This window comes from Lampetra fluviatilis, chromosome 20 (assembly GCF_964198595.1).
Source record: "Lampetra fluviatilis chromosome 20, kcLamFluv1.1, whole genome shotgun sequence".
Taxonomy (NCBI): domain Eukaryota; kingdom Metazoa; phylum Chordata; class Hyperoartia; order Petromyzontiformes; family Petromyzontidae; genus Lampetra; species Lampetra fluviatilis.
In genome coordinates this window covers 2,552,243-2,569,025 of record NC_136294.1, presented here as the reverse complement: position 1 = coordinate 2,569,025, position 16,783 = coordinate 2,552,243, and the positions used below count along the sequence as shown (strand labels likewise).

The 16,783-nt window shown below is 47.5% G+C and overlaps 1 protein-coding gene across 2 annotated transcripts; it reads left to right on the top strand.

Moving 5' to 3' along the window:
- The first annotated feature begins 2,173 nt into the window (after positions 1 to 2,173).
- On the top strand, positions 2,174 to 12,644 carry GCLM (glutamate-cysteine ligase modifier subunit). 2 transcript variants are annotated; one of them, XM_078865360.1, is made up of 8 exons: positions 2,174 to 2,348; positions 2,535 to 2,870; positions 6,945 to 7,004; positions 7,306 to 7,393; positions 8,548 to 8,604; positions 10,224 to 10,426; positions 10,998 to 11,112; positions 11,569 to 12,644. In XM_078865360.1, exons 2-8 carry the CDS (start codon positions 2,733 to 2,735, stop codon positions 11,730 to 11,732), a joined length of 825 nt encoding a protein of 274 aa, XP_078721486.1. In that variant the 5' UTR covers positions 2,174 to 2,348; positions 2,535 to 2,732; the 3' UTR covers positions 11,733 to 12,644. The 2 variants fall into 2 exon arrangements, with proteins under 2 accessions (XP_078721486.1, XP_078721487.1); XM_078865361.1 differs by lacking the exon at positions 2,174 to 2,348 and having other exon boundaries at positions 2,548 to 2,570; positions 2,611 to 2,870.
- The last annotated feature ends 4,139 nt before the right edge of the window (positions 12,645 to 16,783 follow it).

Here is a 16,783-nt window from a genome sequence, read left to right as displayed (position 1 = left end):
TTACAACCCCCTGTCTGTATTACATAACATCGTGGGTAAAATAAAAACAGGGTGATTAAAATCAGGGAATGTATAAGTATGGGCAAGCCAGTATATTTCGAGCCTGTAAATGAGTAAATACACTGCTGCCGTTATGTAATCATTGTGAGTCATGTTTGAGTGGAACGCGTGTCGTGTATTTCATTTGAGATTATTCAACGCAGACTTTGCCGCAAATTGCCGATTCATCGGTTACGGAGAAGTTTAACTTTTACACAATTTTTCCATAAACTTTCACCGTAGTATTGAGATGAATTTCGAAACAGGTTTGAAAGCGAGGTGTGAATTCGTGTCAAAGCATGCAATTATCATATTCTTGGGATCTTTCGGTAAAGTCACGTAGATAGGTTCAAAGAAAATACAAAATACTACGACGTTTCGATCGCAACACAAACGGTCGTCTTCAGGAAAAGGGGGGGGGGGTGAGCTTCCATAGGCAAATCAAGTTTTTATCTATAAGGGTTTGAAATGGGAGTAGCCCAAATGTCAGCAGCCAATGGTTGGTTTTCCACCAAAGGGCTGCCAGGTGAAAATTAGCATGTTCATGAGAGATTAGCATGTTAATTTGAGATTACCATGTTAATTGGGGATTAGCATGTTCATGGGGAAATCGCAGAGCCGCAACCGAGGGGTAGTCGGCGCGCGAAGTGGCTGTGTGAGTGTGAATCCTGTGAAAGCGCAAGTTTGAAATGGGCGTAAAGCAATTATCATTACATTTTGTTTATGAAGATGGTTCTGTTAGGACCCGTACAATTCTTTTCATATCGGAAGGTGAAAACTCCTTTTTATCGTAAAAAAACAATAGCAACCGATATTCTCGATACAGTATTAACCTGGCTCCCAACGTTCGATTGCCACGTGTGCCTAAAAGCACTGGGGAGTGACATTTAAACCAGTCAAGTAAGTTCCAAATGTATAATAATTACGTATTTATTCAAGAAAGCCGCACTCATTCCAATGACTCTTTTTCAGTAGGGTCCTGCATTGAATTTTTTTTTATTTTAAAAGAGCCACCACCGCCTCGCTAAATGAAATTTGTTTCGCAAATTCAGACGCAAAGATACCCGGATGAGTCTCGTTTTGCAAGAGTGACCTGGGTAAACGAAATTACAAAAGTAAAAACAACAAACAAAAGTAGAGCAATGGAGTATGGAAACAGCAATCAGAACAAAAACATTCACGCGAGGAATCAAAAAAATTGCAAACAGCAATGGTTAACCAAGCCTGAATATTACATTCTCTGCAGGGCAAAGCGGTTGGCAGATTGCCTTTATCAAACAACCCTCCAGCCACATTCACTTGACCAGCGTTATTTATAAAGTACAGAGTATGCTCAAACAACCCCTATTCTTAACACAGCATGGGAGGGCCTTCATCCAGCAGCGGATTTACAATCGTCTAATTGATGTATTTACTACATACTATGAACGCATTAATCAAATCCTCATGCCAATTTTTTTATTAACATTCCTGCGGAGGTTGCTGGTAGGAACGCTGGGTTGCTCGGTCAATGGCCAGGGTCAACGGCGGCGTGGTGTATTCCGCAAATATGCCCAACTGTGAGGGCGGGCACAAGCCGGCGTGAGTAGGTTAAACGTTGAGTTTTATAAGGGCACCACTGGGTGACCAGCCCCACCCCACCCAGCCCCTCCCTGCACGACGGACGGAGACAATAATCCCCTGTGGGCTGGTGTAACCAGGAGGTTCCTACCAGTATAATCCGGAGAATACGGTGAGTCAATCAGACACATGGGATACGTTACACGGTGAATGGGCGATGGAGCAATACCCCACCTATTGCTTTAAAATACGGGGGGTAGGGACGGGGGTGGAAAGTGCTTCTTATAATCCAGTAAATCAGAGACGGGGAAACGTTACACGATGAATGGGCATGGGAAGCAATGCCTAGAAGCCCGCCCTGCTGCTCGCTGCACCCACGTGCTCACGACTTACGCCCTATGTAAACAGTTACCCACTTGCCGGAAGCCGCGAAGCTTTACCCTTATATGGTATCGACCACGCCCCCCTCGAGGGAGCTCCTCGCCCTCCGATTGGCTCGCGAAAGGGTGGAGGCGTGACCAACCCACCGGGCCCGTTGACCACGCCTCCCTTATAGCCCCTCCCTCTCCCCGGCCCTACAGCCCTGCCCTTGCCTTGCCCCCTCAGCTCCTTCCTCAGCACCCCCAGCCCCCTCGCCCATTGACGACGAGCGGCTTGGGCTCTCGGGGAAGAAGCACGAGAAGGAAGTGGCTTGCTGCAGGCACGCACCTCGCAGACTCAAGCCTCAGCAGCACTCTCCTGCACATCCGGTACCCCCCCCCCTCCTTGCGACCCACGTGGTGGAACCTGCCGCTGCCTCACTCTGCCCCATCAGCAACGTGTCGCACTCTCCGCTGCTCGTTTGGTGCTGCTGCGTTGGGTGCAGTTGACACTGAGCCCCTCCACCTGCTTTGCTTTCGCCCCTTCGCTTCCTTGCCTTCGCCCGACGTCTGTAGGTTGAGTCCCGACTGTGGGTCACCTCCGCTACAGTCAGAGTCGGGGGGCTGTCTTGCTCACCCCGACTTACTCGCCGCCCTTCCTGCCTTCCGCTTATCTCTCACCTCGTTCCACTTATCCGCCGCACCGCTCCTCCTTATCCACTCAACCGACCTCCTGGCCTGCTGTCCACAACAACCACCACCAGCAGCAGCATCATGTCTGCTGTCACTGCCTGCGGCCGGGGTTCCCGTGGGTCTGCCCTGACCGCTGCCCGCACCCTCACCGTGCACACGGGCAACGTGGTGAACCGGGGCGCGCTCAGGAACAAGTACGGCTCTTCCCCCAGCGAGGAGGTGAGTCCGCAACGGGTCTGCACGCATTCGAGTCGCTTTTCTGTGACCGGCAAAGCCGTAGCCATGGAGTCAACATTGGAGGGGGCGGGGGGGCAAATCTTCCAGGGGTCTGGGGTTCCCAACCCAGAAAAAAAATATCTAAATTTGAAAAGTAATTTCCTGCCTAAAATATAAAAAAAATTCACTAACACACGGGATGGACTTTTTATTTATTTTTTGCAATAATGTCTAATAGTGTATTGTATTACATTGCTCTGTTTTTACTTCTTTACCATTTCTTGTTTCATTGTATGGAATGTTTGAGATTAGGGATTAATCAAGTACAACCATAACCACAATCATATGAACATAAATTTATACATTGATTTATATGAAGAAAAGTCCAGATATTGTGGCCAAGGTTTAGCAAATTGTTATTTTTATTTACATAGCATCGCAATTATGACTTTTTTTTATTTTTATAGCAATATATTTGGGGGGGACATTTTGAGCATATTTGAATATTGGGTCTGGTCTCGTCTTGTCTTCATCTAGGTCTGAGTCTAGGAGTGTGGTCTGTGCAAGGTTTGGGTATATGCATTGGTCTGGTTTCGATGTGAGTGGTCTAAATGCGGAGTTGGTTTTATCCGTTGGTCTTATTGTGGTTCGAATTAATAAGTCTACTTTTGGATCTGAGTCAAGTCTGGTGTTTTTCTTGGTTTGGGTTTCGTTTGGTTCTAAGTCTGATTAAGATTGAGTCTAGTTGGTGTGTGAGTCTAGTGTGTCAGGAACATATCAGAGCTCTGGTCTGGGTCTGTCTCAATCTGGTCTGCGTTTCTGTTGGCTTATGATTTGCAAACAGTGTCTCAATCCGAAATGCGCGTGGTTATAGTGGCCAGGCGATGTGTGATGGCTCATGCTGACCATCATAGGGAGGACTCCCGGTTTATTTACGGTGAATCTTGGCCATCCATAGTAAAGAGGTAATGGTCTCGTGGAAACTCTTTCGTGACTGATTGTGCCATGGTCATTTATGGTAATTGATGCTCGCTTAATCACTCGCAGAGCTTAGTTTATTTACGGTGACCCCGGAGTAGGGCACGTGGCAAGTAGCCGAAGCCATAGCGTCAGGTATACTGGATGTGGTGTGCTGGGTTCTGACATATGGGTCTCTCGCCTGGCAAGACTCGGGTGAATTAAGCCCTCCGAACACGATATTGTTACTCATTGTTTTCCGGCAATGTTATATATTAAAACAAACGGGACACTTGAGAAGCATGGGGAAAAAATGTCATGTCATTAGCTGCATGTAAGTAACCAAAACGTGCTTTTCTGGCCATTCGTGACTATAAACAGCCCTGTTGAACCAGTGCTGATCTCCTGCACTGTTAATCAAGACTTTTCTGACCTAATAAGCAGAGCTAGTTATGCCGTCAGTCCGAAATATAATCGGGCTACGCTTTTGAATTTCTGGTTGGATTTGTGACGGTTGACTGCTGGCCTCCAAGGCGCCCCGATTTTTGTTGCCTCGCAAGCGATGTTTTGTTACTTATTTAAATACGAAACCACTTGCACTCCATGCGCCTGCATTCGTTGCATCATCATCCGCATCTGTCAGCTTGGCAAACTGCTTAGTCATGGAAGGCGTGGGTTCACTGAAAGCTACTTGTCATGCTGAGTCACCTCAATGATGCACAATGCAACTTGGTGGGTGGGTCAGGTAGAACGCTTTCGAGGGAAGCCAGACTTGGGGATTTTAATCGACAGTGGCAAGTACGAGCAGCGCTTGCTAAAGGGTGGCGTTTTCAAGCTTGGGCAGCTCAAGATTAATTTCGAATTACTGTAAAGTGAATAGAAAAAAATACTTGTAACGACCACAGTGATCAATACTCCTCCACATTACTGTGTGTGTGTAATATACTTGCTTCGCTTGTCTGCATTGAACAGAGAGAAATACATGGCATACACGCTGCTTTTTGTGTTTAGTTTCTTGTCCTTCCCTCCGATTAGCACGGTTGGTTACGTATGGGGCGAAAGAAGTTCAACATGCGTAGATACATACACATCTGCCCTACACCTAATGCATATTGATGGTCATGGGTGAAGTGAGTCATTGTCCGTGGTTTTGATTAATATGTCACAATAATAACGATAGTAATTTTCAACCCTTTGTCAAGCCACCGCTGGACAGAGGCCTCCAAACAGCCGTGTCAATCATGGGATTTGTTTGAGCATACTGCACCACGCTGGTCATATACCAGCCGCCACTGATGGTAGCCGTAGCAGGGGATCGAACTCTGACAACCACATTTGCGGCCCATTGTGCTAACCACTAACCACTGCTCCTCACCCATACGACATAAAAGGTTTATACGCACCAATTGAACACTTGCCTTTGGGCACATCGGTACGTTGCATTCGTGGAACAAAAACTGAAATGTGCGTTAAGAAGTACGGAGAGGTGCTTGCTTGGAATTCCATCGAGAGACAAAAAGAGGAAGGCAGGGATCGGAAAACAAATGCAAGTTCTAGACATCATATTGACAGCTGAACAGGTAAAGCCCACCGAGCTCTTAGCTCTTTTTCAGAGGCGACCTAGCCACACATGATGGCTAATACAAGTCACTTATATCGTACGTCGGAATTTCTAGTCGTAACCAAATAATCCCAAAACGTGTTTCTAAATGTGGAGGTCAAAATCGGAAGACCTGGATTTAAAAAAAACACCGGCCATGGGGAGGGAAGAGACATGCAAGCTCCAAATATACAGCAGGCATCAGGGTCAGGATCGAACCCATGACTTCCTGTGTACCAGGCGAGGTAGTTAACATCTCACCACCATGGCGCCCATCTCACATGGTGTTCACATCTCATCAAGCCGTGCAACGATGGATCGATTGATTAATCGATTCTTAATTCCCGTGATACGTGCATCCAATCGGCAGTGTATGTCGGAATGTATAGTAGTAGCCATATAATCTAAGAACATGTTTCTTAATGTGGAGGGAAAAACCGGAGGACCCGGAGAAATATCCACACGACCATGGGGAGAGAGACACGCAAACTCCAAATTTACAACAGACGTCACGTTTGGATCGAAGCCACGACCTCCTGCATGCAAGGCGAGGGAGATGGCACATTAATGTACCCTTTGAAGGCAGTATTGACGGATGTGTGGTTTTTTTGGGTTCATATTGAAACTTATACTCTTTGGGTCTTTCGGTAAAGTCACGTAGATATAGAAATAAAAATAAATCACGACATTTCAATCGCAACACAAGCATTCGTCTTCGGGTGAAAAAATACAGCAGGCGGACTGCTGAGGAGTATGAATTCCTGCAGTCACGAAAGCTTTTAAGTCAAGATTTTTTATTGAAAGTTAAGAAAAGTGAGTGGGCTTTGGCAGGACACGTCATCGCGAGAAGGGACGATGAGCTGGTGGTCGAGACTAATGACAGAGTGGCAGCCAATGGAGCCAAGACACCCCAGAGGGCATCCGCTGTGGAGACAAAGGGATGAGATGGAGTCGGATGGATTGTCGCACTGCGGAACCATGATCGAGGGGCAATGGCTTGCTGAGACCTTCTTTCCAGCAGTGGATAGATCAAGTAAACCCATAGCTTACAACATATAGGACTTGGAAATTCTCCATTCCCATGCGTGATTCGCTGCATGTGATGTGAGCGTGAAGATCCAATGTAATCGATGAAGTGATGCATCAATGCAACCCTTTCAGCAGCTTGTTAATATCCCGCCCTACCATTACACCATCGGCGAAAGAATCATATCTTTGTTAAAATGTGAAATTGGCTTCCGATGTCGGAAAACATAACGGCCCTCAACTTATGTCCAGCTTTCTACCAAACTTACGATAAACTGAATTATCAGACGCACGCCTGGATGCCTTATAGTATTGAATGAATGCAGCTGGTCTCTGCCGGAATGAATGAATGAATGCAAGGGATTGGCTGATTCATAAGGCAAGGATGTATCGAAGTCCCCAAGGCCAGCAATGGAAACCCTTGTTACAAATCCCAAACTCGTGTCCTCCTTTTGTGTTTGCATTAACGATATCCTCCCCCTCTCCTTCTGCAGCTGGTGGACTGTGTGAGGAGCACGTTATCCGATTGGGCTTCAAAGCTCGACGGGGGAGAGGTAAGCACCCCAAGACATCCTTCGCGACACGGTCTCCAGTCTGTAGTTAGTTGTGCTTATTTACTAATTCCAGTGTTTCACCTGGAATTTCCATTCAGATGGAATCCTCTCATTTGCAAGGGTTGCTCAGGGTGTCAGCCGACACATGCCTAGCAAGCACATTAATGGCACGTTTTAAATCTATGACATTTTGTCCATCGTCTCTCGTAAGTTCTCTTGATGCACCCTGCCCCTATTCCGCTCGATGTTTTATTTTGCGACGCATGTGCGCGTTTCTCTTTATCCTTTCGCTCGCGATCAGTCGCCTTCGTGCCTGGCCCAGGATGTTTGCGTATGCCCGGGCACGGAGAAGATCAGTGCGGAGGATCGTGACGATTTGAAAATAACCGGTACGGCCACGTCGGTGTTAATGGGGGGGTGGGAACTCTCTTTTAGGGGATATATCAGCCCAGGAATCTCGAGGCGGGGCGGGGGTGGTGCTGAGCCCCCCGCTGCTGAAGGTTCAGCCCCCCCCCCTTCCTAAATTCATAAAGTGAAGTCTTTTTTTATACAGAATGCATTTGTTATCATGTACTCTGTTCTAGCTCATCTCCTATTTGGAGTCGTGAGCCAGTGGTGGAAATTACAATTTCCTATTCTGGGAGCGAGTCGATCCATATGACAACCGCTGTTGACCGGCCTCACGTTATAGTACAAATTTTATCGACCCAGAGGGATGATAGACTGAGTCAACCCCTAGCGAGGATTGCAACTCGCAACCTTCCGATTGCTAGCCGCTTGCTGTACCGTTGAGCCACCTGGTCAGACTCATAATTTCCAGGGAATCGTTTAACGTTTTTTAAATATTGTTGTTTTGTTGGCTTAAAGTCACTTGTCAATCCTGGTTTCTAGGCGACTCAGACCACTGAGTAGTTAGCCTCCCGTTTTTAAACCTTCTCATCGGGTGTAATTAATTGGTGTGCTCAGCTCATTTTCCAATTAATTATTGCATGATTCATTTGTTTGATTTTTCAATTAACTTGGCTCAATCTAAGAATGTTAATATATGGTTATAACTGTTATGCAATGAGCATTTCTCTGTAGCAGAGCGTGTGAAAAATCTGTTCACTACCGTGTGTGAAGAAGGAGAAAAATAGTCGGTCACCGATCATCGAGGATGCATGTTCTGTGATATCTTCTTCCACGGGTTATTCTCCAACACTAGCAGCGGAATAAAAAAAAAGAGGGTTACAATACTAATGTAACGTGGAATTCTTTATTTGCTTTGTTGCTAAGTAGAATAAGGCATTTTTGGACCGGCGAATTGGGTGGGGCATGATAAGCGGAAGGGAATTTTTTTTCATGCATTCCTGACCTCGTGGCAAGGTTTGTGTTGGCACCAGTGCAATTTTTCGTCCGGCTGTATTTGGAGGCTGACAAGTGGTAACTTCTAATTCTTTTGGCGAGCGCTTGGGTGTCCTGGACTGTCTGAATTAATTTATCTTGGTAAACCTCCAGTTACTCTTGTTTCCGCTGACTCCCCTGTTCATTCTCTCTCTGGCAGCCAAGATATTTTTGCTGGGAGGCGATGCGCAAGTCATTAAGCCGGCTGTGGAGAAAGGTACAGCGGAAAAGCCCTCTCTTCCCATCCATTCAAATTTATGTGCTCTCGTACAGCTCGCCAGCCACCTGCGGCTGAACAATACAAATGATGTGGGTCATTGCGGAGCCGTGGCGCAGTGGTTGGCACACTGCGCTTTGAATCTGATACCCAGCCAATGGCTAGCATCAGTGGCGAGTGACATCTCAGCCGGTCATGTTCCACCACTTCACCATGCCACACTGACCAGCGTGGTGAAGTATGGTCAAGCAACACCTGCAACTGGCATGGTGAGAGCCCTTTATCCAGCAGTGGATTTACAAAAGGCGTGATCACTATTTGTTTTTCATTATTATAAGCCATGGCTCAAGCCACAGCTTGGCGAAAGCCTCCTTAAGCCACTACCACGGTTCTGGGATGTAATAATCCACCTGGTGCCTGCACATGAAAATTTTAATTGTATGGAAATCAAAGTACATCAGCACAGAAAATCTACACAACCACAGTGATACTTCAATTTTGGTGGCTTAAATCTCAGAGACAGGAGATCAGACGACAGCGTTTTAGGCCATAATTGCCGCTGACCAGGAATTTGACTTATGTTGATATTACCCAGAGGCTTTTCTCACTTATCGCTAAAGATTCCGGGATTTAATTGGCTCGTCCATCCTGGTAGAAGACAATGGCATCTGAGGAGTGTCATGGGAGTGGCACAGTCCATTCAACTTTAAGTACATCTGTGCCTAGTATTTTTCCATAAGACTAAATTCCATCCTGTGCCTTAGTTCCAGATGCTTTTATTGCTTTAACAGAAAAATCAGTAACAAGTGAGGCATCCAGAGATGTTGGTTAAAACCCATTGATGTGAAAAACACATTTGTTGCTGGTGTATATCCTAGAGCAAACCAGAGGAACTAATTCCTTCTTCATACTGCAAAGTGAGCCTCAGTGGTATCATCATCATCATCGGCCGTGGTCAATCCACGGCTGGATTGAGGCCACCCCAAAGTTCCTGCCACCTCGTTATCCCGTGGTGTATTAAGCCATCAAGCACCTGGACGTGAGCTTGTATCTTCACTGCTCCATCACCTTGGTGAACGTGATCTCAGATCCAGAATAGAGGTTTTTGGGGAAGATCACGTAAATGTGTCGTTAAGCCCGCCACCACCCGACACGGCAAATTAGTTGGAATTGTAAATATTGTCGGTTTACTCTCCAACGCACCGGTGTGCTGAACTAGTAACTAATATTTACGTGATCTAACCCAAAAACCTTTTGTGGATAATATTGGGCGCGACAGCCTACGTGTTAAAGTGTTCTCAGACTCGTTCCATTCGTTGGCCGACACTCCGTCCGGTACACTAGACCACTGGCCAATGTCCCTACTTTGTGTCATTATCCTGCCTTACCTTCTCGAATCCACGCATGCCTCTCCCTGTCTCTCGGTGCACTTGCAAGCATGCACGTCCGCTATGCTTCTTTGCACACTTGCGTTTTTAGTTCTATAATTTTCGATACGATCAAAACAACCTTCACGACCTGCACGGCGTGGGGAAGCCCTCATCCAGCAGTGGATTGGACAGACGGTGACGAGGATGTCGACGATTGTGATGAGGCTGATGTGTGCGATGGCCCCGCAGCGTGCATGGCTCTGGGCGTGTCGCTGCTGGACGCCGTGGTCCTGGCACCGCCGCCACTGCCCGAGGAGGAGAAGCTGACGGCGGACCGGCTGTCCCCCTACTGGGCCGAGCTGGAGAGCCTCATCGCCGCACACAAGGTGGCGACCATCGGCACCTCCGACCTGGACAGCCAACTTCTGGAGGAGCTCTACCACTGGGCACAGGTGGGTGGATGGGTGGGTGAGTGGATGGGTGGATGGGTGGGTGGGTGGATGGGTGGGTGGATGGGTGGATGGGTGGGTGGGTGGCGCTATTGGGCAGTTTGAGGCGGTCAACAACAACAACAGAGGCCTGGCGAGCGATGCTCACAACAAAAGCCAGAGCAACGGGTGGATAAAACACAGCAAGTTGGCACAGTGGAGCATCTGCTAGTCATCTCAGTCAGTTAACTCATAACACCAGGGCCTGTCCCGTGACCTCCTGCCAGTGAGCTTTTGACACCTCACGTGGCCTTCGCGCAGAGCAGCTAGCCCGTCGTCATTCCCTAATGCTCAACAAGTCTCATTCATCAGCGCCAAACGTGTTACCTCTTGCGGCAGCATTCACATGAACTGCTCTAGCTGCCATACACCATTGTCTCGAGTAAGTCGTTTGATCTACGGATACGGGGGCGACCACGGGGGTGGCGCCATTCCTTTGAGCGTCTGTTGCAATGATTTACGTTGGGTGTCCTGCCGTCGCACACGGCTCCGGTAACGCGTCTCCTTGGTGCCACCTGCCCTGCGCCGCACGCAGGTGAAGCCGGCGAGCAACCAGGTGAACCTGGCCTCCTGCTGTGTCATGCCGCCCGAGCTGACGGCCTTCGCCAAGGAGTACGACATCCAGCTGCTGACGCACAACGACCCCACAGGTGCCTCGTCGCGCTCTCTCTCGCCGCCGGCGCGCACAAACCGGAGCGGCCGCGTCCATCCGCTCCGGCAGAGCCAGTGAATGGTCGCGATTCCATTCGGAGTCGTGCATCGATTTGAGGATTTATCGGTTGTCCAAATTTGTCGCCTCGATGTTTACTGCGAGGGAGGCGCCGTGTGAATAATTGATGATGATGATCATCACTTTGGTGTTTCGTTGCTATTATCCATTGGCATTGTTTTCTTCAGTTTTGTTTTCTCCATCATGCTAAATTTAAGAGAATGTCTTTTTGTTTTCTACTTTTGTATAATTTGTACAGAATGTATTATCGCCTGCATGTTTTATGTGTGTATTGTGAGGGTGGCAATCAATTTTAATAGTATCATTGATGCATCATTATAAAAAAAAAATCTTTATTTATACGCTTGTGTGTGTGTGCGCGTTAAACACATTCCAGAAATTCTACCGACAAAGTCTTTCCAGGACATGGTGGCTACTGTGGCGCCTGAACAGGCAGAGGTGTGGACGCCTCTGTGGGTCCTGCGCTACTCGGTGATAATCAAGTGTCGCGGGGTCCTCAAGTCCAAGGGTTATTTCCTGCAGGCACGGAGGGACGCCTGAGTGAGGAGCAGTGACACCGCAACTCCAACTCTCCGCCAAGCTTCGCCAAAACAGGCGACGGCAAGCCTTGCCGTAACGATTCGCTGCTTGGGGTCGTTGCGTACGAAGATTTACGAAAAAAGAAAAACATGCATAAAATGTTCCCCATGCCTGCTTTAGCTGCTGCTGTCACCAGCCCTCTGCAATGAACGATCGCTACTGGAGAAATTAACAAAATGAGTTTCACATCGTTTTAAACTTTACAAATTTTTTTTTCAAATCTTCTTCCCATTATTTACACTTTTTTCTACAAAATAACTTTGTATTGCCTTTTTACCTGCACCCGTTGCTTCCCTCCTGTGATTAAATAATTGTTATTTAATCTTGTGAGATTCCAGTGCAAGTCATTATTTCTTGTCATAGGTAACCGGAATGGATTTTTTTCATCAATATACATTTCACAGATAATTTTCGGGTTTTGGTTTGTGGATGGGGGGCTGCGACACCTGCGCCAAATTATACATCCTTTTGTGAAAGCTATCACAACATCTTAAAAAGCCACTTGCTCTGGCAATTGGTGCCCGGTAGCGTTCTTGAGCGGCAGTTGGATCCCAACAATAAACGCTGTCATACTGTGCCAGTGCATTGGTCGCTATTGGATTTAGGCATCTGCCCCATTAACCTTTGAGCAGTTGACTGGCTGCAACATGAAGGATGCCACATTTTCAGCTGGGCCAGCCACCGGCTCCACGTGCCGCCTATTTGTCAATCCACTGCTGGATCAAGGTTTCCCCACGCCGTGCGCTTCCGCGGGGGTTATTTAACCGTAACACGTAGCAGGCTTTCGCGACCAATATTATTCATAATCAACGTTTTTGGGTTTAGATCGCGTTATTTATAAATGTGTCGTAACCCTCCACCACCCGACACGGCCAATCAGTAAAACAGTGTCACGTTGACAAAAGACAAATAGTTCACTGCTTTAGCCCACCGGTGTGTTGAAGCCACAACATTTACAATTTGAGTACGACGTTTCGCTGGTAATTGCATCCAGCATCATCGGGCAATTCGCCAGAATGGTGGCGAATTGCCACCGGTGGGCTAAAGCAGTGAACTATTTGTCTTTTGTCAACGTGACACTGTTTTACTGATTGGCCGTGTCGGGTGGTGGAGGGTTACGACACATTTATAAATAACGCGATCTAAACCCAAAAACGTTGATTATGAATATTTAACCGTACTTCACCATTCTGGTCATTGCGGGTTTGTGAAGGTGGGGAGCACTGCGTGTTTTGTGCATGGTAGTCAACCAACCAAGCACTATCCATGATCAAAACCCCTGCTTGGCATTTGAGATCTGACGCGATCGAGAGCATTGCCATTCGTTTGGTCACAGGTGCCAATCCATCGGTTACACGACCTTAACCACAAGAGCATGCATCGCTCTTTGCTGTTGTGAAACCACGTGGATCTACGCCCGCGATAGATCCCTGCCTCTTATTTGGAAAGGTACGCTAGGTGTACACTTTTTTTCGGAAAGTGACAGGCCGTGGTGGCAATGGCACGCCTGTAATCCGGCACTGGAGGCAGTGCTTGGTAATTGCATAAATGTTGTGAAACTCATATTCCCATGAGTGTCCGAGGTGCCATAGCTTGGCTTGCCAGGAGAAGGCTGTACAGCATATGTGGACTCCACTTGTACCGTTTAACACGTAGCCTTTCGCGACCAATATTATTCATAATCAACGTTTTTGGGTTTAGATCGCGTTATTTATAAATGTGTCGTAACCCTCCACCACCCGACACGGCCAATCAGTAAAACAGTGTCACGTTGACAAAAGACAAATAGTTCACTGCTTTAGCCCACCGGTGTGTTGAAGCCACAACATTTACAATTTGAGTACGACGTTTCGCTGGTAATTGCATCCAGCATCATCGGGCAATTCGCCAGAATGGTGGCGAATTGCCACCGGTGGGCTAAAGCAGTGAACTATTTGTCTTTTGTCAACGTGACACTGTTTTACTGATTGGCCGTGTCGGGTGGTGGAGGGTTACGACACATTTATAAATAACGCGATCTAAACCCAAAAACGTTGATTATGAATATTTAACCGTACTTCACCATTCTGGTCATTGCGGGTTTGTGAAGGTGGGGAGCACTGCGTGTTTTGTGCATGGTAGTCAACCAACCAAGCACTATCCATGATCAAAACCCCTGCTTGGCATTTGAGATCTGACGCGATCGAGAGCATTGCCATTCGTTTGGTCACAGGTGCCAATCCATCGGTTACACGACCTTAACCACAAGAGCATGCATCGCTCTTTGCTGTTGTGAAACCACGTGGATCTACGCCCGCGATAGATCCCTGCCTCTTATTTGGAAAGGTACGCTAGGTGTACACTTTTTTTCGGAAAGTGACAGGCCGTGGTGGCAATGGCACGCCTGTAATCCGGCACTGGAGGCAGTGCTTGGTAATTGCATAAATGTTGTGAAACTCATATTCCCATGAGTGTCCGAGGTGCCATAGCTTGGCTTGCCAGGAGAAGGCTGTACAGCATATGTGGACTCCACTTGTACCGTTTAACACGTAGCCTTTGGCGACCAATATGGTGCATAATAAAGGTTATTTGTGTTAGATCGCGTGGATATACATTTGTCGTAAAATCCACCACCATCTAACAGCCAGTTAGTAAGATTTGTCACGTAAACACAACATGCCGATTAGTTATTCGTTCATCACACCGGTGTGTTTGAGAGTGAACCCACAACATTTACGACGTTTCGCTGATGATTAGAACCAGCATCATCAGGCGATAGCAGGACTCACGGGCAATATTGTTCTCGACTGAAATCTCTGGTTTCCAGCATTCGTGGAGAGGTCTTGCTCGGTTCGCTCCATAGCACGTGCCCTTTCCCACTCGCACATCCGAGCCAAGCCGGCATGGGATGCACATGGTTACGGTTAATTTTTATTTTCCACTGGATATTTGTTATGCTGAGCTGGAACCAAACCCTCGTAAGCTGGCCTCGCATGACATCAAGTTCGGCTACCCGAGTTCAGATTCCGGTCACGACAAACATCAGTGGCGAGTGAAATCAGAACGAGTCCGAGGTGGCCCCCTTCATCAACCTGCGCTGACCAGGGTGGTGAAGTAGGGTCGTTCACGTTCCATGCCCGGCTACGGCGTGCCGAGACCTTCATCCAGCAGTGGATTGACAGGAATGTCCAAATGTAAGCCAGTGAGAGCCATATTGAGACCCGTTCCTTCGCAATTAAGTTTAGCCCATGGACTGTATCAAATGGAATACAGGGCTTTAACACGGATATCTTGGTATGGACGTTATTCATGAAAATGCTATTGCTGTACGCCTTTTGGCGTCCTCTGGTCTTACATCGTTTGAGACGAGGCTCAAAAGAAAGCTGTCTCTGGTGTGGCCCAATCAGTTTAAAAGACAAGGCATATATTATTAGTGTGTTTTTTTTTTATATTTTGACCACAAGTATTGTGCTTAATGCAGACATAATTCCTTGTAAAAGGTTTCAGTTTGGTGTTTTAAAAACGTAACACCTGTTTTGTTGCTAGATAGAAGGGGAAAAACTTATTCTCACGCTATTGCATTCTTGAAATGCTCATATCACATACTTTTGAGTAGAATAAAATTTACCCGATTTCAAACTATTCATATGTGTGCTGTACATATATACTGTATAGCACATTGTTCGTTGGAGCATAAATGCATTGTATTGTAATTGATCCAGCAGTGGACAGAGACTGTCCAAATTAGACCATTCAAATGCACGTGCACAGTCCTCTCATTTAACATTGGATGTCTGCATATTATATTCGTGTTGTTATTGTTGTGTCACAAGATTTTCGTCTTTTGTCAATCCACTGCTGGATGAGTGCCCTCCCCACGCTGGTCATGTAGCCATACTTGGCCACTCCGGTCCAGTGCCGGTTGATTGAAAGGCACACTTCCATATAGGGCCAGCAGATACGCGTGGCAGCTGATCGACAGCAGCGCATTGCATTGCCGCAATGGTGTGTGATGGCCAGGGAAGCGCGTGCAGAATGACGTGCGGCAGTTAATCAATAAATCAACGATGCAATTAACGGCCGACCAATCACAACGGCACAATCTCCGCAAAGATCCCTCCGCCAGTGTCATCTGGCTGCGGTACTGCGGCAAAAAAAAAAAACATAGTGCCCCCTTGCGCCCAGCAGAAGCAGCCATCTGTACACGTGATTGAAACTAATAATGGTTCCGTGGCGCATTTACACCTCTTGGTTTTTACGAATCGCAGTCTCATTACTTGTTTCACATTGACCGTGATAACGGGGGGTCGTTAATCAATTAATTCGCAGTCAGTAAATCCACTGTTGGATGAAGGACTCTCCACGCAAGTGTCGCTGGTCAGGGAGGTGGTGGTATTTGACCATACTTCACCACGCTGGTCAGTGCGGGTTGGTGAACGGAGAGGGCGGAGTCGGTGGTGGTGGTGGTCAGGTCCGGTTCAGATATCGCTCGTCACCGATGGAAGCCGTGGCCGGGATTCGAACTCAGGTCTCTGGGTTCACGTCTTGATGCGCTAACCGCAGCGCCACCTCTCCCTGCACGTTGGTGTTCAGAGAGGACCAAAGGGGAATACCTCTGAGCGTTGGGCAACGTGCCGAGCAGCTTGCTGCTGCTGCATTCGCTGTGCACACCCCAGGGGCAGTGTGAAGTGAGAATCACGGCAGGTGGAGGTGGCCAGCATTTGGTTAATCTGCGCAACAGGCACACGTATCGATCGGTTGGTTGGTTCATCGATTGCTTAATTGCGATGGGGTATGCTCTCAATGTGGATGACTGGGTCACAGCAAGTGGAGAAGGCGGTGTCTGCGTTTGGCCAGGTGAGTGACTAAGGTGAGTGTGGTGTGATGGAGGTGAGTTACATAACTGTGTGGGTAATAGATCTTGCGTCATCATCATCAGCTATGATATACTCCGCTGCGATAATGAATGAAGACCTCCAAACTTTCGCCATGTCTCACGACCCTGCGATGTAAATAACGCACCTAGTGTTTGT